This window comes from Pangasianodon hypophthalmus, chromosome 20, assembly GCF_027358585.1.
Source record: "Pangasianodon hypophthalmus isolate fPanHyp1 chromosome 20, fPanHyp1.pri, whole genome shotgun sequence".
Classification (NCBI taxonomy): Eukaryota; Metazoa; Chordata; class Actinopteri; order Siluriformes; family Pangasiidae; genus Pangasianodon; species Pangasianodon hypophthalmus.
The window spans coordinates 20133515-20157089 of record NC_069729.1 but is presented as its reverse complement, the minus strand read 5'-3'; the positions used below and the strand labels follow the sequence as shown (position 1 = coordinate 20157089).

General features: G+C 40.6%; 3 protein-coding genes across 4 annotated transcripts in view; 2 read left to right on the top strand and 1 right to left on the bottom strand.

Moving 5' to 3' along the window:
* Positions 1 to 2580: 2580 nt before the first annotated feature.
* LOC128317121 (uncharacterized) lies at positions 2581 to 6288 on the top strand (the record flags this gene model as incomplete). Its single annotated transcript, XM_053227285.1, has 1 exon — positions 2581 to 6288. A coding segment is annotated over exon 1 (3708 nt), but the record flags the coding sequence as incomplete, so codon positions are not given.
* A 1-nt stretch (position 6289) lies between these two features.
* On the top strand, positions 6290 to 15536 carry LOC113537985 (mucin-3A). The gene is made up of 9 exons (XM_034314205.2): positions 6290 to 11773; positions 11892 to 12013; positions 12098 to 12162; positions 13211 to 13413; positions 13525 to 13690; positions 13814 to 13981; positions 14637 to 14719; positions 14807 to 14901; positions 15191 to 15536. The coding sequence occupies exons 1-9, from the start codon at positions 6343 to 6345 to the stop codon at positions 15203 to 15205; spliced, it is 6348 nt and encodes a 2115-aa protein (XP_034170096.2). The 5' UTR covers positions 6290 to 6342; the 3' UTR covers positions 15206 to 15536.
* Positions 15537 to 19308: 3772 nt separating this feature from the next.
* Positions 19309 to 23575, bottom strand: part of errfi1a (ERBB receptor feedback inhibitor 1a) — an 11430-nt gene continuing 7163 nt past the window's right edge. For both annotated transcript variants that reach the window (XM_053227162.1, XM_026932955.3), the window contains exons 2-4: positions 23175 to 23380; positions 22900 to 22979; positions 19309 to 22801 (exon numbers count right to left, since the gene is read on the bottom strand). In XM_053227162.1, the coding sequence (XP_053083137.1) occupies positions 21663 to 22801; positions 22900 to 22979; positions 23175 to 23326 (1371 nt within the window). In that variant the 5' untranslated portion in view covers positions 23327 to 23380 and the 3' untranslated portion in view covers positions 19309 to 21662. The remainder of the gene's footprint in view (positions 22802 to 22899; positions 22980 to 23174; positions 23381 to 23575) is intronic.

Below are 23575 nucleotides of genomic sequence, written 5' to 3'. Positions count from 1 at the left end.
GTATCAAGAAGCACAACCAAAGCCACATATTCACCATCAACTACCCAATCAGCAACACCTTTAACATCACTTACCTCTATGACTACTGGTTCTGCAGTGCCCACCACTTCAAGCACTAATGAATACACATCAATAGACATAACTGGACAAACCACTGACACTTCCGAAATGTCAAGAAGCACAAGCCAGAAGTTCCCAGTATCTGCTTCCACAGATGTCACACCTCCCTCCTTTTCAACAACAACATTCGCAACAGTAGTGACAACAGCAACAGATGGCCCAATCCAAACAAGTCCAATAGTTTCTACAACAGATGACTCGGCTCAGGCCACGCCGTTCTCCTCCACTGAAGATGTCCATTCAACACCATCCACCTACTCATCATCCATGCCCTTAACATCTTATCCATCAGTCACTTCTGAAACTACAGAAACAACCTCAACAGAGTACACATCAATTAAAATAACTGGACAGACTTCTGAATCTTCACCAGCAGCAGATCAAACAAGCCAGCAGTCATCAGCATTTCCAACCACAGATGAAACCATGGCTTCAGTTTCAACAGCTAAATACAACTCCACAACTGTGCTACCACCATTCACAGGAAGTGCAACTCAAACAGATCCTATAACAGAAATATCCACTCAAATAACTCCTGTATTCTCAACTGAACCCACATATTCACCATCAACTACCCAATCCGCAACAGCTTTAACATCTCTTACGTCTGCAGCAACTGACACTTCAAGCACTAATGAATACACATCAATAGACATAACTGGACAATCCACTGACACTTCAGAAGTATCAAGAAGCACAACTGAAGCCACATATTCACCATCAACTACCCAATCAGCAACACCTTTAACATCACTTACCTCTATGACTACTGGCTCTGCAGTGCCCACCACTTCAAGCACTAATGAATACACATCAATAGACGTAACTGGACAAACCACTGACATTTCCGAAATGTCAAGAAGCACTAGCCAGAAGTTCCCAGTATCTGCTTCCACAGATGTCACACTTCCCTCCTTTTCAGCAACAACATTTGCAACAGTAGTGACAACAGCAACAGATGGCCCAATCCAAACAAGTCCAATAGTTTCTACAACAGATGACTCGGCTCAGGCCACGCCGTTCTCCTCAACTGAAGATGTCCATTCAACACCATCTACCTACTCATCATCTATGCCCTTAACATCTTATCCATCAGTCAGTTCTGAAACTACAGAAACAACCTCAACAGAGTACACATCAAGTAAAATAACTGGACAGACTTCTGAATCTTCACCAGCACCAGATCAAACAAGCCAGCAATCATCAGCATTTCCAACCACAGATGAAACCATGGCTTCAGTTTCAACAGCTGAAAATAACTCCACAACTATGCTACCACCATTCACAGGAAGTACAACTCAAACAGTTCCTATAACAGAAATATCCACTCAAATAACTCCTGTGTTCTCAACCGAAGCCACATATTCACCATCAACTACCCAATCCGCAACAGCTTTAACATCTCTTACGTCTGCAGCAACTGACACTTCAAGCACTAATGAATACACATCAATAGACATAACTGGACAATCCACTGACACTTCAGAAGTATCAAGAAGCACAACTGAAGCCACATATTTACCATCAACTACCCAATCAGCAACAACTTTAACATCTCTTACCTCTATGACTACTAGCTCTGCAGTGCCCACCACTTCAAGCACTAATGAATACACATCAATAGACATAACTGGACAAACCACTGACACTTCCGAAATGTCAAGAAGCACAAGCCAGAAGTTCCCAGTATCTGCATCCACAGATGTCACACCTCCCTCCTTTTCAACAACAACATTCGCAACAGTAGTGACAACAGCAACAGATGGCCCAATCCAAACAAGTCCAATAGTTTCTACAACAGATGACTCGGCTCAGGCCACGCCGTTCTCCTCCACTGAAGATGTCCATTCAACACCATCCACCTACTCAACATCCATGCCCTTAACATCTTATCCATCAGTCACTTCTGAAACTACAGAAAAAACCTCAACAGAGTACACATCAATTAAAATAACTGGACAGACTTCTGAATCTTCACCAGCACCAGATCAAACAAGCCAGCAGTCATCAGCATTTCCAACCACAGATGAAACCATGGCTTCAGTTTCAACAGCTAAATACAACTCCACAACTGTGCTACCACCATTCACAGGAAGTGCAACTCAAACAGATCCTATAACAGAAATATCCACTCAAATAACTCCTGTATTCTCAACTGAAGCCACATATTCACCATCAACTACCCAATCCGCAACAGCTTTAACATCTCTTACGTCTGCAGCAACTGACACTTCAAGCACTAATGAATACACATCAATAGACATAACTGGACAATCCACTGAAACTTCAGAAGTATCAAGAAGCACAACTGAAGCCACATATTCACCATCAACTACCCAATCAGCAACAACTTTAACATCTCTTACCTCTATGACTACTGGCTCTGCAGTGCCTGACACTTCAAGCACTAATGAATACACATCAATAGACGTAACTGGACAAACCACTGACATTTCCGAAATGTCAAGAAGCACTAGCCAGAAGTTCCCAGTATCTGCTTCCACAGATGTCACGGCTCCCTCCTTTTCAACAACAACATTCGCAACAGTAGTGACAACAGCAACAGATGGCCCAATCCAAACAAGTCCAATAGTTTCTACAACAGATGACTCGGCTCAGCCCACACTGTTCTCCTCAACTGAAGCTGTCCATTCAACACCATCCACCTACTCAACATCCATGCCCTTAACATCTTATCCATTAGTCAGTTCTGAAACTACAGAAACAACCTCAACAGAGTACACATCAAGTAAAATAACTGGACAGACTTCTGAATCTTCACCAGCAGCAGATCAAACAAGCCAGCAATCATCAGCATTTCCAACCACAGATGAAACCATGGCTTCAGTTTCAACAGCTGAAAATAACTCCACAACTATGCTGCCACCATTCACAGGAAGTGCAACTCAAACAGTTCCTACAACAGAAATATCCACTCAAATAACTCCTGTATTCTCAACTGAACCCACATATTCACCATCAACTACCCAATCCGCAACAGCTTTAACATCCCTTACGTCTGCAGCAACTGACACTTCAAGCACTAATGAATACACATCAATAGACATAACTGGACAATCCACTGAAACTTCAGAAGTATCAAGAAGCACAACCGAAGCCACATATTCACCATCAACTACCCAATCAGCAACAACTTTAACATCCCTTAGCTCTATGACTACTGGTTCTGCAGTGCCCACCACTTCAAGCACTAATGACTACACATCAATAGACGTAACTGGACAAACCACTGACACTTCCGAAATGTCACGAAGCACTAGCCAGAAGTTCCCAGGATCTGCTTCCACCGATGTCACGGCTCCCTCCTTTTCAACAACAACATTCGCAACAGTAGTGACAACAGCAACAGATGGCCCAATCCAAACAAGTCCAATAGTTTCTACAACAGATGACTCGGCTCAGCCCACACTGTTCTCCTCAACTGAAGCTGTCCATTCAACACCATCCACCTATTCAACATCCATGCCCTTAACATCTTATCCATCAGTCACTTCTGAAACTACAGAAACAACCTCAACAGACTACACATCAATTAAAATAACTGGACAGACTTCTGAATCTTCACCAGCACCAGATCAAACAAGCCAGCAATCATCAGCATTTCCAACCACAGATGAAACCATGGCTTCAGTTTCAACAGCTGAAAATAATTCCACAACTATGCTACCACCATTCACAGGAAGTGCAACTCAAACAGTTCCTACAACAGAAATATCCACTCAAATAACTCCTGTATTCTCAACTGAACCCACATATTCACCATCAACTACCCAATCGGCAACAGCTTTAACATCCCTTACTTCTGCAGCAACTGACACTTCAAGCACTAATGAATACACATCAATAGACATAACTGGACAAACCACTGACACTTCCGAAATGTCAAGAAGCACAAGCCAGAAGTTCCCAGTATCTGCTTCCACAGATGTCACACCTCCCTCCTTTTCAACAACAACATTCGCAACAGTAGTGACAACAGCAACAGATGGCCCAATCCAAACAAGTCCAATAGTTTCTACAACAGATGACTCGGCTCAGGCCACGCCGTTCTCCTCCACTGAAGATGTCCATTCAACACCATCCACCTACTCATCATCCATGCCCTTAACATCTTATCCATCAGTCACTTCTGAAACTACAGAAACAACCTCAACAGAGTACACATCAAGTAAAATAACTGGACAGACTTCTGAATCTTCACCAGCACCAGATCAAACAAGCCAGCAATCATCAGCATTTCCAACCACAGATGAAACCATGGCTTCAGTTTCAACAGCTGAAAATAACTCCACAACTATGCTACCACCATTCACAGGAAGTGCAACTCAAACAGTTCCTACAACAGAAATATCCACTCAAATAACTCCTGTATTCTCAACTGAACCCACATATTCACCATCAACTACCCAATCGGCAACAGCTTTAACATCCCTTACTTCTGCAGCAACTGACACTTCAAGCACTAATGAATACACATCAATAGACATAACTGGACAATCCACTGAAACTTCAGAAGTATCAAGAAGCACAACCGAAGCCACATATTCACCATCAACTACCCAATCAGCAACAACTTTAACATCCCTTACCTCTATGACTACTGGTTCTGCAGTGCCCACCACTTCAAGCACTAATGAATACACATCAATAGACGTAACTGGACAAACCACTGACATTTCCGAAATGTCAAGAAGCACTAGCCAGAAGTTCCCAGTATCTGCTTCCACAGATGTCACGGCTCCCTCCTTTTCAACAACCACATTCGCAACAGTAGTGACAACAGCAACAGATGGCCCAATCCAAACAAGTCCAATAGTTTCTACAACAGATGACTCAGCTCAGCCCACACTGTTCTCCTCAACTGAAGCTGTCCATTCAACACCATCCACCTACTCAACATCCATGCCCTTAACATCTTATCCATTAGTCAGTTCTGAAACTACAGAAACAACCTCAACAGAGTACACATCAAGTAAAATAACTGGACAGACTTCTGAATCTTCACCAGCAGCAGATCAAACAAGCCAGCAATCATCAGCATTTCCAACCACAGATGAAACCATGGCTTCAGTTTCAACAGCTGAAAATAACTCCACAACTATGCTGCCACCATTCACAGGAAGTGCAACTCAAACAGTTCCTACAACAGAAATATCCACTCAAATAACTCCTGTATTCTCAACTGAACCCACATATTCACCATCAACTACCCAATCAGCAACAGCTTTAACATCCCTTACGTCTGCAGCAACTGACACTTCAAGCACTAATGAATACACATCAATAGACATAACTGGACAATCCACTGACACTTCAGAAGTATCAAGAAGCACAACCGAAGCCACATATTCACCATCAACTACCCAATCAGCAACAACTTTAACATCCCTTACCTCTATGACTACTGGTTCTGCAGTGCCCACCACTTCAAGCACTAATGACTACACGTCAATAGACGTAACTGGACAAACCACTGACACTTCTGAAATGTCACGAAGCACTAGCCAGAAGTTCCCAGTATCTGCTTCCACCGATGTCACGGCTCCCTCCTTTTCAACAACAACATTCGCAACAGTAGTGACAACAGCAACAGATGGCCCAATCCAAACAAGTCCAATAGTTTCTACAACAGATGACTCGGCTCAGCCCACACTGTTCTCCTCAACTGAAGCTGTCCATTCAACACCATCCACCTATTCAACATCCATGCCCTTAACATCTTATCCATCAGTCAGTTCTGAAACTACAGAAACAACCTCAACAGAGTACACATCAAGTAAAATAACTGGACAGACTTCTGAATCTTCACCAGCACCAGATCAAACAAGCCAGCAATCATCAGCATTTCCAACCACAGATGAAACCATGGCTTCAGTTTCAACAGCTGAAAATAATTCCACAACTATGCTACCACCATTCACAGGAAGTGCAACTCAAACAGTTCCTACAACAGAAATATCCACTCAAATAACTCCTGTATTCTCAACTGAACCCACATATTCACCATCAACTACCCAATCGGCAACAGCTTTAACATCCCTTACTTCTGCAGCAACTGACACTTCAAGCACTAATGAATACACATCAATAGACATAACTGGACAATCCACTGAAACTGCAGAAGTATCAAGAAGCACAACTGAAGCCACATATTCACCATCAACTACCCAATCAGCAACAACTTTAACATCCCTTACCTCTATGACTACTGGTTCTGCAGTGCCCACCACTTCAAGCACTAATGACTACACGTCAATAGACGTAACTGGACAAACCACTGACACTTCCGAAATGTCACGAAGCACTAGTCAGAAGTTCCCAGTATCTGCTTCCACAGATGTCACACCTCCCTCCTTTTCAACAACAACATTCGCAACAGTAGTGACAACAGCAACAGATGGCCCAATCCAAACAAGTCCAATAGTTTCTACAACAGATGACTCGGCTCAGCCCACACTGTTCTCCTCAACTGAAGCTGTCCATTCAACACCATCCACCTATTCAACATCCATGCCCTTAACATCTTATCCATCAGTCACTTCTGAAACTACAGAAACAACCTCAACAGACTACACATCAATTAAAATAACTGGACAGACTTCTGAATCTTCACCAGCACCAGATCAAACAAGTCAGCAATCATCAGCAATTCCAACCACAGATGAAACCATGGCTTCAGTTTCAACAGCTAAATACAACTCCACAACTGTGCTACCACCATTCACAGGAAGTGCAACTCAAACAGTTCCTATAACAGAAATATCCACTCAAATAACTCCTGTATTCTCAACTGAACCCACATATTCACCATCAACTACCCAATCGGCAACAGCTTTAACATCTCTTATGTCTGCAGCAACTGACACTTCAAGCACTAATGAATACACATCAATAGACATAACTGGACAAACCACTGACACTTCCGAAATGTCAAGAAGCACAAGCCAGAAGTTCCCAGTATCTGCTTCCACAGATGTCACACCTCCCTCCTTTTCAACAACAACATTCGCAACAGTAGTGACAACAGCAACAGATGGCCCAATCCAAACAAGTCCAATAGTTTCTACAACAGATGACTCGGCTCAGGCCACGCCGTTCTCCTCAACTGAAGCTGTCCATTCAACACCATCCACCTACTCAACATCCATGCCCTTAACATCTTATTCATCAGTCACTTCTGAAACTACAGAAACAACCTCAACAGAGTACACATCAATTAAAATAACTGGACAGACTTCTGAATCTTCACCAGCACCAGATCAAACAAGCCAGCAATCATCAGCATTTCCAACCACAGATGAAACCATGGCTTCAGTTTCAACAGCTGAAAATAATTCCACAACTATGCTACCACCATTCACAGGAAGTGCAACTCAAACAGTTCCTACAACAGAAATATCCACTCAAATAACTCCTGTATTCTCAACTGAACCCACATATTCACCATCAACTACCCAATCGGCAACAGCTTTAACATCCCTTACTTCTGCAGCAACTGACACTTCAAGCACTAATGAATACACATCAATAGACATAACTGGACAATCCACTGAAACTGCAGAAGTATCAAGAAGCACAACTGAAGCCACATATTCACCATCAACTACCCAATCAGCAACAATTTTAACATCCCTTACCTCTATGACTACTGGTTCTGCAGTGCCCACCACTTCAAGCACTAATGACTACACGTCAATAGACGTAACTGGACAAACCACTGACACTTCCGAAATGTCACGAAGCACTAGTCAGAAGTTCCCAGTATCTGCTTCCACAGATGTCACACCTCCCTCCTTTTCAACAACAACATTCGCAACAGTAGTGACAACAGCAACAGATGGCCCAATCCAAACAAGTCCAATAGTTTCTACAACAGATGACTCGGCTCAGCCCACACTGTTCTCCTCAACTGAAGCTGTCCATTCAACACCATCCACCTATTCAACATCCATGCCCTTAACATCTTATCCATCAGTCAGTTCTGAAACTACAGAAACAACCTCAACAGACTACACATCAATTAAAATAACTGGACAGACTTCTGAATCTTCACCAGCACCAGATCAAACAAGTCAGCAATCATCAGCAATTCCAACCACAGATGAAACCATGGCTTCAGTTTCAACAGCTAAATACAACTCCACAACTGTGCTACCACCATTCACAGGAAGTGCAACTCAAACAGTTCCTATAACAGAAATATCCACTCAAATAACTCCTGTATTCTCAACTGAACCCACATATTCACCATCAACTACCCAATCGGCAACAGCTTTAACATCTCTTATGTCTGCAGCAACTGACACTTCAAGCACTAATGAATACACATCAATAGACATAACTGGACAAACCACTGACACTTCCGAAATGTCAAGAAGCACAAGCCAGAAGTTCCCAGTATCTGCTTCCACAGATGTCACACCTCCCTCCTTTTCAACAACAACATTCGCAACAGTAGTGACAACAGCAACAGATGGCCCAATCCAAACAAGTCCAATAGTTTCTACAACAGATGACTCGGCTCAGGCCACGCCGTTCTCCTCAACTGAAGTTGTCCATTCAACACCATCCACCTACTCAACATCCATGCCCTTAACATCTTATTCATCAGTCACTTCTGAAACTACAGAAACAACCTCAACAGAGTACACATCAATTAAAATAACTGGACAGACTTCTGAATCTTCACCAGCACCAGATCAAACAAGCCAGCAATCATCAGCATTTCCAACCACAGATGAAACCATGGCTTCAGTTTCAACAGCTGAAAATAACTCCACAACTATGCTACCACCATTCACAGGAAGTGCAACTCAAACAGTTCCTACAACAGAAATATCCACTCAAATAACTCCTGTATTCTCAACTGAACCCACATATTCACCATCAACTACCCAATCGGCAACAGCTTTAACATCCCTTACTTCTGCAGCAACTGACACTTCAAGCACTAATGAATACACATCAATAGACATAACTGGACAATCCACTGAAACTGCAGAAGTATCAAGAAGCACAACTGAAGCCACATATTCACCATCAACTACCCAATCAGCAACAACTTTAACATCCCTTACCTCTATGACTACTGGTTCTGCAGTGCCCACCACTTCAAGCACTAATGACTACACGTCAATAGACGTAACTGGACAAACCACTGACACTTCCGAAATGTCACGAAGCACTAGTCAGAAGTTCCCAGTATCTGCTTCCACAGATGTCACACCTCCCTCCTTTTCAACAACAACATTCGCAACAGTAGTGACAACAGCAACAGATGGCCCAATCCAAACAAGTCCAATAGTTTCTACAACAGATGACTCGGCTCAGGCCACGCCGTTCTCCTCCACTGAAGATGTCCATTCAACACCATCCACCTACTCATCATCCATGCCCTTAACATCTTATCCATCAGTCAGTTCTGAAACTACAGAAACAACCTCAACAGACTACACATCAATTAAAATAACTGGACAGACTTCTGAATCTTCACCAGCACCAGATCAAACAAGTCAGCAATCATCAGCAATTCCAACCACAGATGAAACCATGGCTTCAGTTTCAACAGCTGAAAATAACTCCACAACTATGCTACCACCATTCACAGGAAGTGCAACTCAAACAGTTCCTACAACAGAAATATCCACTCAAATAACTCCTGTATTCTCAACTGAACCCACATATTCACCATCAACTACCCAATCGGCAACAGCTTTAACATCTCTTATGTCTGCAGCAACTGACACTTCAAGCACTAATGAATACACATCAATAGACATAACTGGACAAACCACTGACACTTCCGAAATGTCAAGAAGCACAAGCCAGAAGTTCCCAGTATCTGCTTCCACAGATGTCACGGCTCCCTCCTTTTCAACAACAACATTCGCAACAGTAGTGACAACAGCAACAGATGGCCCAATCCAAACAAGTCCAATAGTTTCTACAACAGATGACTCGGCTCAGGCCACGCCGTTCTCCTCAACTGAAGTTGTCCATTCAACACCATCCACCTACTCAACATCCATGCCCTTAACATCTCATTCATCAGTCACTTCTGAAACTACAGAAACAACCTCAACAGAGTACACATCAATTAAAATAACTGGACAGACTTCTGAATCTTCACCAGCACCAGATCAAACAAGCCAGCAATCATCAGCATTTCCAACCACAGATGAAACCATTGCTTCAGTTTCAACAGCTGAAAATAACTCCACAACTATGCTACCACCATTCACAGGAAGTGCAACTCAAACAGTTCCTACAACAGAAATATCCACTCAAATAACTCCTGTATTCTCAACTGAACCCACATATTCACCATCAACTACCCAATCAGCAACAGCTTTAACATCCCTTATGTCTGCAGCAACTGACACTTCAAGCACTAATGAATACACATCAATAGACATAACTGGACAATCCACTGAAACTTTAGAAGTATCAAGAAGCACAACCGAAGCCACATATTCACCATCAACTACCCAATCAGCAACAACTTTAACATCTCTTACCTCTATGACTACTGGTTCTGCAGTGCCCACCACTTCAAGAACTAATGAATACACATCAATAGACATAACTGGACAAACCACTGACACTTCCGAAATGTCAAGAAGCACAAGCCAGAAGTTCCCAGTATCTGCTTCCACCGATGTCACGGCTCCCTCCTTTCCAACAACAACATTCGCAACAGTAGTGACAACAGCAACAGATGGCCCAATCCAAACAAGTCCAATAGTTTCTACAACAGATGACTCAGCTCAGGCCACACTGCCTTCTTCAACTGAAGCTGTCCATTCAACACCATCCACAACCTTAACCCCTCTTCCACCAGTCACTTCTGAAATTACACAAGAAAGCTCTACTGATGGTGTCCATCCAACACCGTCCATCAACTCAACACCTTTTACGTCAGTCACTTCTGTATCTGAGATACCTGCCACAGCAAACTCAACAGAGCAGACATCAAGTATAACAACTGGACAGTCTACTGCATCTTCAACAGCACCAGTCCAACCAAGTCAGCAATCAACAACATTTCCAAGCACAGACAGCTCCACAACTATGCCAGCAACCTCCACAAAAAGTTCAACTATATCATTTCCCATGACAGTCACAAATAATGTTTCAATTTCTACACAGCCCACCCACTTCACCTCCAAAAATCTGTCACCTTCCACCTCTGAATCAATCAAATCAACTGTTGTACCCAGTACTGGATACACAGCGAAAGAAACACTTTTGCCACCAAACAATTTCAGCTCCACAACCCTGAAAACATCGACAGTAGGTCCAACCCATACAACTTTATCGTCATCAACCACAAAATACTCCTCCACAGCTCTATCCTCTACCATCAGTGCAGCTTCTTTTTCCAGCTCTACAGCTGAAGAAGAGAAACAATCAACAACATTACCTTCTACAAGTTCACAAAATTCTGTATCGCCAAGTGAATCTTCAATATCAACTATCACTGCTGTCACCATAAATAGCTGCACAGATTGCGAGTGTAATGGTGCACCATGTTTTTTTAACATGACTTCTGGGTTGTGTGAATGCAACTGCAGTGATTCCACTTATGGTGATTCATGTAGTTTTGCAGCTAACATAAGACCTGTTATATTCTGTAAGTATATAATTCCCTTTAACTTAACAGTAGTGTCTTGTGATAATTTGTTTTGTATAATTGGCTTTTTACCTTTTATGTGTGAATAAATAATTGAAATATGAAACATTCATTGCAGCTGAGGGGAGACCTACAAGAAAGGCAAACATTTCTTTGAAAATTATGAAGGAATATATTCCTGACTTTGAGGATTTGAACTCTGAGGCATCCAAAAACTTGATTTCAAAGTTATCACGTGAGGTATGTAGGTTAGTTTCTCTTTTAGAGATAAACAAGTCAGACCTTTTTTTTTTTTTTTTCAACTGGTCTTTATTGTTATTGCAGCTTTCTGACATTTGCAGAAGAGCAGATCCACAAAACTTCAGAGATGTAAAGATCATCAGACTATTGTAAGTTCTCCTCAGGGAGGTTTCCTTCAGACATAGTGCAGTATTCCCTTTTGCTCAATTCCTTGCCAAATACCAATAGCAACGTTGTCAGTTTGTGACCATGACCCCACATGGGTCACCAACAAAAACTCCCTGCTACATCAAGCATGTCCTGGATTCAAGATGCCAGGTATAGTGCTCTAAACATTTATGTGCTAATAATTTTTTTATTGGTAAATTGTGATGCGACAGTAAAGTCTAAATCTAAATCTAAGTCTAGTGTGTAAAATCTAATTCTAATGTAGTTCTGAGTACTTTAGAACATACTCATGGCCTATCAATTTTGTCAGCAGCAACTAATTTCCTAGGGGAGCGTGTAAAAACTTGAGAGTAGAAAAGCGGAAAAATGCATTGCATGCATTAAGAGGAGTGTCACATTTGTGGACATTTGTGAAGTCTCTCACCATCTACATCTGTAAAATTTTACATAATGAATGCTGCTTCATCACAGCCCAAGTGCGAGTGGTGAGTTTGAGCTATTCTAATTCTCAGTAGAGTACAGTATCAGAACACTGAGTGATTCTCATCCTCAATAAAGTATTAGCACTATTTATGAATGCATTCTGTGACTGTTTGTGGTGTGCTGTGGTGGTTTTTTGGTGAAGTGTGCTATGCTATGTACCTTTGTGATTACTTGTGGATGAAGGGCCTCCACTAGTTCCAAAGGAACCTGCCCTGACAGTATAGAATGAAATGAAGTAGAACAGAAATGTAGAACAATTTACTGTGGGTCTACAACTGGATGAAGGACCACCAGGCCACCTGGGTCACTCAGGTTGACAAGAATCACCAGAGGATGTGCATGATGCAGCGGGGACCTTTTATAGGTTAGGCGTCATGGTCACGATGACTTTGCTATCGGTCTTCAGCAACGAAACAAGCAAAGAAACATAAATACTCAACAAGTATACCAACCTGTCAGGGTGCATAACCTTCCATTTTTTTCTTATATGTTTTTTGCCAATCTTTGTTGTGCCCTGTTTAATCCAAACATCCTATTTTTCCCCAGACGTGGAAGCGTCATCGTCAAAAGCATTGCACAGTACAACTATCCCAACAACCAATCACAAATAGAGTTTCTCAACAAGGATCTAGAACTCTCTCTAACTAAGTTGTTTAATAATTCAGATTTGCTTAAACATTTAAGCGAAGCACTTGGAAATGTTTCTGTTCAGGATGCAGAAGTTCTAATGCAGACAGCTGAAATAGCAAGTAAGTTTCCCATAGTTTCACAAAAAAGTATTCCAGTTTGCCTCTTTAAACAGGGATTTTTCAATTGTTTAACATTTCAATACTAATTAAATAGTCTTTCCCATAAATAAGATGTTTCAGACCTGAAACCGTTCATGAGTTGTAAATCGGATTTTGCCAACTACACACTGAATATTGTGGAAGGTGCCTGGGTGTGTGAGGGGCCATGCAAAAGTAACCCCAGCTACTGCAACAATCATGGGGATTGTGTGAACGTGAAAACTGGTCCAATGTGCCAGTAAGTAGTTTTAAACATCTAATCTCTAATTGAGCACATCTTTTAAAAATGTACCATTCTTGGTTTTACGTAAGTATCATAGGAAAGTGACAAACTTTTCTGTGTTCATTCTACCTCAATCAGATGCTACAAGTCTTCTTTTCAAGAATACTACGGACCACAGTGTGAGCTTTTCCACAGAGGTGCAGGGTTTTACGCTGCCCTCTTCGGGAGTTTAGGAGCTGTCCTTCTTCTTTTCATCACTGTGACAATCGTGATTATAGTCATACAGCTGAGGCGCAGAAGATGCTGGTAAATATTCCTACAGCAAATGTATCTATTGACAAAAGTGTACAATTTTGTCGCACTTAAACAGACAGAGTATTAAGTAATAACAAGTAAAGAATAAAACATGATGGGGTATACTGTTATAGGAAAATAATCATTGACAATGTGGTGTAATAAAGCAGAGTTGGTGTTAAGTTTATTGTGTTCCCTATAACAGCACATCTCAAAGTGTTTTATTCCTCCTTTACCACAGCAATTTGCCAAGGCTTAAATAGTCTTATTTATTAAAGAATGAAACTTTATACTTCATCTGTTTATTAATTACATTTAATGTTGGGGAAAATCCATGAAGCATGTTCGTTATCACATATCTCCTCTGTCCTGAAGATGTCATAAAAAGTATAGCTTTATCTCTGACTGTTACAAAGTGCTGACACTGGAGACTCCTTCTATAAATGTCAAAGAAATATCTCCTTACAGAAAACATCAACACATTTTTAATTTGTCTATGTGGAGCATCCACTGTACCAGTCCCTGTGAAACGATAACGTATTAGAATGAGTGCATTAATATAAACCTGTGGTCTGTTATATATCTGACCAATCACAATCCAGAATTCAAAAGCGCTGTGTAATAAAGTGTAACAAATACATTTACAAATAATCCCCCATACTTATAGGTCCATGAGCAGCAGTCACGAGTCGAAGAGGTCGAACTTGTTTGATGACTACTTCTTTGACTTCACCGACAGAAGCCAAGAATGTAAGTTGTTTTATTTCATGCTCATTTGAATTATTAGTTAATTATAAATAATCAAAAATGTTATTTAATTTGACTACTTAATTGAAGGTCAACTTCAGAAGTATTCTTTGCATGATAACCTACCAGAGGCAGAGGCTGGAATGTTTAGGTCACATCTCAAAAATGTTGATACGACTTCGAATGTAAGTATACTTTATAGATGATATCACTTTATTGCTATGCATCCCGTACATTATAGTTAGATATATAAATGCTATTTATTTGACAAAAATGTCTATTTCAAGTAAAGGTTATAGTAACATTTAACTTGGCAGTGATACATGTGAGGAATAAGCTCTGGCATTTACTCTCCTGGTAATGCAATGCTAATAAATTAGTTTTAAAATAAAATATTTTAAAAAATCAACAGATATTCCAGATATTTTATGAGTCATACTCTTTCTCTTTTCTTTCTGGTTTGACCTCTCCTAGGTGAAGACACAATAACAGAAGCAATGCCATAATTAACATCGGGTTTTTCGGGTCACTCTGGAGATCTTCAAGCTTTGCTGTCTTTCATATATTTACTTACAAGCACTATTATAATTATCTCTAAATCAAAGATTATTGTCTGTCATAAGAAATGATTAGGCCACAAGTATAGATTTGTGAGCTACATTGTCTTTTTGCCACACTTCTGCAGAACACATAAATAATAGCTAATAAATTATTACAATAGCCTACACACATTTATTTATATAAAATTTCATTATGCCATGTATTTGAAAGTTACCTGGATGGATGTTATGAACATAAACTAGCTTCCATTGCTGCTGTACGTGTTTTTTCTTTTTCTTCTTCTTCTTCTTCTGGCAATCTCAGAAGATTTGAGAAGGTCTTGAAGAAACTGTTTAAGTTAGACCCTTAAAAGCCAGCTGAGTGTGAGTTAGATCTATTCTTTTAAAAAAAAACCTGCAGCTCTAATTAGGTCCTCTCAGAGGTGTTTTTAATTCATTAATCAGTTCTGCTCACATACAAGCTGACTGGAAAGCAGCCATTACAATCTTGTTATTAAAAGTTGTACTTCCATCAAGTCCTGGAGAAACTCGTATATAAGCAGCTAAATTATTAAATTGATGCACACAGTATTTTATTTGGGGTGCTGCCAGAGTACAGAAGCCACCTTGAAAGTTTTAATGATATTATATCTGCTTGTCATATAATATTTATCGTCCTAGCTATTTGATATCTGGCCTTTGATTTGATTTAATCTTATAACACAGTGCAATTGAATTCTGGATTGTGATTGGTAAGAAGGTATTGATTAATTTTCTACAACAGCAGATCTGACAGTAGTGCAGCTGCAAATCACAGGTTTATATTAATGCTCTCAATCTAATACATTATCATTTTTAAAATATGTTGTTATTTAGCCAAGAGAAGCACATACTCTTCTGTAAGTTTTCTGTAAAGAGACGTTTATTTTAACATTTATGGAAAGAGACTCCAGTGTCAGCGCTTTGTAACATTCAGAGGTAAAGCTATACGACATCTTCAGGACAGAGGAGTTTATGCTTTTTTCAGATTCTCAGTAACATGACAAGCTGAGTTGTTTTTTTTGTCTTATTAACTTCAAGAGAGAGAAAAAAGAGAGGCTGGTGAGGGAATGGCTGTTTATAGCTGCTATAATGTAAGTGAGAACACAAACTGACTTTTTTTTTGTTGGAAACTCCCACAACATTGGATGGACAAAAGGTGTCATTCTTAAATGAGTTAAACATTGTAAGCACTGGAAAATTGCTCTGGTATAAAAGGGAATAAAACACTTCTGGAAGTGTTGTCATTGGAAAAAAAAAAATCATTCCACCTATTTGTTCATTATTTTCACTAGAGGGCAGTATAGGTTAGTGAATGCATTCTTACTAACACACACACACACACACACACACACACACACACACAATTACTTTACAATATTTGCTGTGTTTTAATGTCAGAATTGATTGATTGATTGAATTGATTAAAATATATTACGACATGCTTTATTATCACATTCTCCCACTATATTTTGGAAGACTTAGATCTGTATGTTTATGAAATATTCCACAAATGTAGATCTATCCACACTGTATGATCTTGCGGTAATAAATATACAGGCTAAACTGCCTGGCTGGTGTTTGGCTATTATTCCATGGACAACAAACAAAATAACTGATAAATAAACTGATAAGGCCTGCACTGTTTATGTATCCAGGCAGTTGATTGCAAGCTATTAAATGTAATGCCTCACTGGTGAGTCACACTTCTCGACACATGACAAATCCTTTAAGTAGTAAATTGGAAAATCTTCATTGCTCCTTGGCATAGATTTTACAAGTCTCTGGAACTGTACTGGAGTGATGAACACCATTCTTCTGAAAGATTTCACCATTCCTTCCCTCATCTGGTGTTTTGATGATGGAGGTGGAGAGGGCTGTCTAACACGTCGCTCTAAAATCACCCATAGCTTTTCAATTTGGTTGCGATCCGGTGAGTGTGAAGGCCATAGCATTTAATGAGGATTTACATCATTTTCATTCTCACTGAAACCACTCAGTGAGCCCTTGTGCCCGGTGGATGGGGGCGGGGTCATTCTGGAAGTGTATAAAGATGATCAGTCAGAAGAACTTTGGATTAATTTGTACTGATGCCTCACGATAAGGGGACAAGTGGAGCCAAACCTTGCCAGTGTTTTTTCCTTTAATTTGTCACCTGTCTGTATGTTTATGCACATATTGTGCAGTGAACTCTGTAGAAATACCCTTTAAGCATTTCTAATCCATCATAGTAAGTTACATTACAGCCAAACATTACAATATTAATGCTCTTGCCTTTGGGCATCTTTCAGTAAGATTCAGTAAGTTTCAGAGTGAAGAGTCAATTCATGGTTGAATAATTGGGTAAATTATTAAACCGTAATAAATTGTGGTATACCACCAGCAGAGAGCTTACTAACTAACGCCTAAAGCGAGATTTGGTCTGATTTTGGGTCACTGTGCCTGTGGAGCTGGTGAGGTAAATGAACTGTAGAATGAGGAAAGAGCCACAGTGGGGTGTGTAACTATAAGCACACTGTCACGCTGACCACCATATTACACACAGCAACAGCAAACCTCCTCCATGTTACATTTCGTAACTTCAAATAAAACAGAACAGATGTAATTGTCTCACTAGGGCGGTCTGATTTCTCCATACTTTAATCAGGACACTTCGTCATGTGACAAATAAGCTTTCAAAAATTTTCTAAGTATTTTTTATTAGTGTTATCTGTGGTGACTCAGAGTCCCGGTACTTCCAAGCTAACACTGTCGGGTCCTTGTCTGAGGATGCTAGACATAATCTAAGCCTAATAATAAACAGATTAAAAGATGGGTTGTATTTAAGAAAGAAAAATGTATAATCATTGATACGGAGACGTTTTCTGTAAGGAGACATTGATTTGACATTTATGGAAGGAGTCTCCAGTGTCAGTGCTTTGAGTTTCAATGTTAAAGCTGTAGCTTTAAGTTTTATGACATCTTCAGGCATTACATGACAAGCTGTATTGTTTCATCTTATTTACTAAGGAATTGTGGGAAAGACATTATAGCTGTTATAATTTAAGAGATAACAGGAAAAGACTTGTTATGTGGCTGTTCCACAACATAACTATAAACAGATCAGTTGACATTTTTTTTTAGCAAATAAAATGTGTAATCATTGACAAATAATTGTGGTATAAGAAACAAAACTTTGGAACGTGCTGTTTTAGGAAAATAATTAAGTAGGAGTATTAATTCTGAAGTTTATGGTTTGGTAATATTAACTAACAGTAATTAATGTTTGTTTAGGGAACCTTAATGTAAAGCGTCACTGTTTCTACTTAGAAGTTGTAGAAAATTGTTATTGTTACTATTATTTGAAAATTATTATATTATTATGAATAATAATAATAATGATTAGGTTGCCATGGTAACACCTATTATCAGTCAATTTCCATTTGAGATAATGTTTTGCAAAATGAACCACCGGCTGCTATTTCCACTTAAGAACAACGCTGCAAAATTATAAAGTCATTATACAATAAAAGCAAATGTTCTTATCTGTCACCACATAAAGCAATTAACATATGTAATATCCTCAAAACTGATTACTGTGTACTCAGCTCATTCACGAAAAAAAAAAAATATCCTTGAATGGGAGGCCGGATCAGACCAGACTGTCCCTTTTTCACCTGCAATAAAATTACAATGACAAACAGGAAGTAGAGCAGGGAATGAACATAACGCAATGTGTGTGCGTGTGTGTGTGTTTGATACTTTTGGCACAAATTGTCCTGTAACACTGATGTGGCCTTAACATCTCTATCTGAAATCAGACCCTAATCAGTACGCAAGAAAGCAAAAAGCTGATTTGAGATCAGCAGTTGGGCGACACCGCAATTCACCTTCCTCCTGCCTGGAACAAAGCCAGTAGTAATGAGGCAGAGCACGAGGGCGTGGGCGATAAAACAGGCAAAACAGCAATATCTCTGTGTTCCGGCCATCTTTCACAAAGTGATATACAACAGGACATCAAGATTTAAGACCAACCACGGTTCATAAATAAGTGTTTATTTTCTTTTTTTTAAACCTTTAGGAGCTATACTACACACAGCACTATTCAGTGTAGCTAGGAGGAGGACTGTGTTAAATACTTTTACACATTACATATACTGCTCTCTCTCAGTGCATTTTTTCGCTTGTTCCACACGACAGCAGAGAACATCAATCATTTCTTCTTGAACTTGCCTTCATTTCTTTTAGATAAGACACAGGAAACAGGTCAAAGATTAAATAGTACAATGTAAACATTTTCTGATAAATGAATTTTGTAAAAAAAAAAAACACAACAACAACAACAACAAAAAAAAAACAAAAACAAGGGACAATACAAAAATTAAAAGTGGCATCAGTTACGTACGTTCCCAATCTCTGTGTAGGTGATTGACCTCTGAGCTTGTTTTTTGTTTTTTAAATCATTATTTTCAAGGTAACTATGATGCACCTGCTACATTTACTGAGTAATCACAATGGTGTATAACCATTATATAACAATATATAACAATAAAACAACTCATTTACCCGCTGCCAGCAGCCAAAGTCTCCGAGGCCCACACCCACAGCAATCACGTCTGATAGGTATGCATGTACACAGAACAGGAAAGTCTGTTTTGTTTGAGTCGGCCAATTGTACTAGATGTGGATGGAGCTATGTGTACGGGTTTAAATACAGCTTTTGGAAAGGTTCCTAATTTGAGCCAAGGTTTATGAGTGGTCACTGTGTAATCAAAAATGGAGAGCTAATGGTATTCTTGGAAGTATATCGAAGAGGAAACGGCTTCAGAAAGTAAACGCTTTGTCTACTGAGTCCATGAATAATTCGTTATCGTTCCGAGATAATGGGATATTAATAAAGAGAATGATTTTTCATTCCCATTATGGGAGGTAGGACAGGCCTATTCACAACTCTGACTCACAGCTTGTTTGCAGCTTTTGAAAGACAACAGCTAGAGAGAAAGACTAGGTTTAAAAACAGCCGGATTTTTGCGCAACACAGAAATATGCAGGGCTGAGCTTCAGAAAGAAACTCAAAAACTCAAATCATTCATGGGAAGTTCATGAGGGCAATTTTACACCTGGAATTTTTTTAAAGAATGAAGTGAAGATTGCAGGTTGGATTTACTTTTTTTTTTTTTTTTAATTCACTCTGTAATGAGCAATAGATCAAAGATTTTGATTGCCCCCAAAGTTTCAAAAGTCACATTAGAGGTAGTTTTGCAATTTATAACAGGAACAAGAGGGAGGAGCTCCTGTTTATACAAGCCAGGTTTGGATGTTTTCACTACCAACCTGCTTTTATAAGGAACCATCAGATCTAATATTGTTTGCATATTCTATCAAAGAAACTTGCAGCAACTGCAGTTAATCAGCAACATTAAGCTTGTGTTATGCCTGTTTTCAAGCAAAAAAAAATGTTGTGGGTGAAGCATTGTGGAAAATATTCCTGAATGTGAACCATTGCGAAATTGCAAATATTGTCCATGCACAACGATGAACACAAATGCTACATTTAAACCATTCCTATGTAACATGCACATTGTAGTTTTTACAATCAAAAGTGACAAAGGTATGCCACAAAGATGGGCCATCCATATGCATTCTCTCTCTCTCTCTCTCTCTCTCTCTCTCTGTCTCTAACACACACACACACACACACACACACAGAGCTTCCATACAACAGCTAAGAGCACTAGTGATCCAGGAGGCTAAACAGCATACATTTTCAACTTCATGCCTATTTATTCACAATGGAACAGTCAGGTTTCATATGGAATATCCTTCAATCCGGCCACAAAATAACTCGGCCTTGGTGTACTTCATATTTAATGTTCAACACAAACTGAACAGATGCTCTACTGACTCAGCGTCCCTCCACAGTTTCACCTATGACGCTCTGCGGCTCGCCACCGCCCACAGAAGCAGCAATCTTCAAAGCAATACCTGACTACTAGCAACATAGTCTGTAAAATAAAAAAAAAAAAAAAAAAAAAACACTGAATACAATGAGGTACCAGACCAGCTCATACCCATCTACTGCACCATAATCTGCATTTTAAACACTTGGGTTTCACATAATGAACAATGAGCTAATAAACTGTATAAAAGATAATCATTCTAGGATGTTACTGAGTGACCAGTGCCTTCGCAGCAGCACTTTTACCATCGATGTGCCTCCATTTTGTGACCAACAACAAAAACATCAGTAACTGCATGTTGTATGGAACTTACCCTACATTTTTTTTTTCAAAAACTAGAGTAAATCTATAACAACTGCTTAGGAACAGCAGAAGAGTCCTCTTGGTTCTCACACAATGAAGCATTGTCCATGTCCTATAAACTTCGCCTTATACAAGTTCTGAGTGTGTTTTCTTCTTGCTGTCACATGACCAGTCCAGATTGGAGCCTGACGCCTCAGTCGTTCGACTCGCAGCACTGTCCACAAAGTACTTCTCGTGCTTGTCTAGATACGTGGGCCGCTGCGGGAGCAGGAAGTAGTGCGTAGTGCTGGCCTTCCTGCCGTTTTCCATGATGGGTAAAATGCACGGGGAACCCTCGCTGTTCTGCCTCTGCAGACCTCGGCTCACATATTTGGGGTCTGGGGCAAAGCTCTGGGTAGGTGGCATGATCCCGTTGAGGTAAATGGGGAGGCTCTTGGGGCTCGGCGCACGAGGCGTGCAGCTGGACAGAGGTTCTCTAGGGGGTACTTTGGGAGGTCGGTCATCATCGCTGCATGTCCCAGCGGTGACCTCTGCTGACCAGCGGCGGTAGTCTCCAGTCTTGATGGGCCGCGGGGGAATGGGGACCCGAGGAGGGACTTCGGGTTTGTCCAGGTCTTGGGTGTTCCGCTGATGACAGGACAGGCGAAGGGCAGAAGGTTTGTTGTAGGAGCCTGCGGGGCCTGAATGGGAGCGTCGGAGCTTGCGTTGGGCACGCTCTTGTTGCCGCAGACATGTCGTTTTATGCTGATGGTGTTCATGTTGTTCCGGTTCCCTTTGCTGCGGAAGAAGGCTTTCCTGTGACTCATGTTCGTGCTTTTTCTTTGACTGCTGCTGTTGCTTCCTTTGATGGGGTACTGGCCCTTCAAAATAGGCGTAATTGATTTGTCCACAGTCCCTTAAACTCCGTCGACTGTGCATTCCATACCGGAAGTGGGAAGGTTTCGGACAAGAATCAGATACCAAACAACGACTGTCATCTCCACTTAAGAACTCTAGCTCATTGTCCACAGTCTGGTCAGAAGATAAGTCCACAGAGCAAGGGATTGGGGGAAGAGGTTTCGCTGCCCGGCTAGGTGTCTGAGGAGGGGAGATATGGTCAGATACAGAGAGACGTTGCAAGCCAGGGACCACCTGGTCATCTTCAACGGGGCTGGGGGTGTGGGAGACAAACGTGGAGGAGATGCAGAGCTGTGTGGGTCGGGACTTTTTGGGAGGCAAAGGTTGGGCTCCAGGACTGTGCAGGGAATAGGAATTGACTCTGTGTTCTGTACAAATAAGAAAGAAGACCGTCAGTAAGGACATACAAAGCATAAAACGATCTGTCTTTATACTTGAATTGCACAGGTAGAAAGGTTTGGCTTACTGTCTCCTGTTAAGAATGATGGCACCTGTTGCCTGGATTGGACATTGCAATTTACAGAGGCATCGACACTGAAGTAGAAGCTGATAGGTGAAAAATGGAAGAACATTTCACTTTTTTGCACAGAGCTAAAGCGTCCAGCTACATGTTTTAAAATATTTCAGACAACCAATGCCGTTTGTCTGAGGTTATCTGAGAAAGTTCAGAGCTAAACAAAACTAATCCACCTTCAAGGTTCACCTTACAATAGCATGTGAACATCCCATTGTAACACTCACTTGTCAAGATCATGGTCGCATTTCCAGGAGGGCTTGGCTCTGGACATGCTATGGCATTGACTGCTATGCAGGAAGAGGCTTTGCGGGGGTAAACAAATCTCCTGGGCAGTCAAGCCTGCAATGGACATGCTCCAGCTGCAATCGAGTCGCATTCAAGCCAGGAAACACTCACTAAAGCCGTGAGCCACCAAGCTGCTGTGCTGTACCTGAAAACACAGCCAAGGAGGGAAGAACGTGACTCATTTTGTAGGCGAATATTATCAGAATTAAACATTTACTCGGACATAAAACAGTACAGTTTGAAAGGACCAGATGATGTATCCTTTTCGTTCCCTGTTATTTGAGATCTTTTGTGAATTGTAGTGGATTCTATCAGATTCTTAAGAAAAAGATCATGTGTT

Excerpts from the sequence above, each read along its gene's own strand:
- LOC113537985 (XM_034314205.2), top strand. The coding sequence starts at position 6,343 with ATGACTACTGGTTCTGCAGTGCCCACCACTTCAAGCACTAATGACTAC. Across the intron at positions 12,163-13,210 it reads GTAAAGATCATCAGACTATT|ACGTGGAAGCGTCATCGTCA; the intron begins GTAAGTTCTCCT and ends ATTTTTCCCCAG. Across the intron at positions 13,691-13,813 it reads AAAACTGGTCCAATGTGCCA|ATGCTACAAGTCTTCTTTTC; the intron begins GTAAGTAGTTTT and ends TACCTCAATCAG.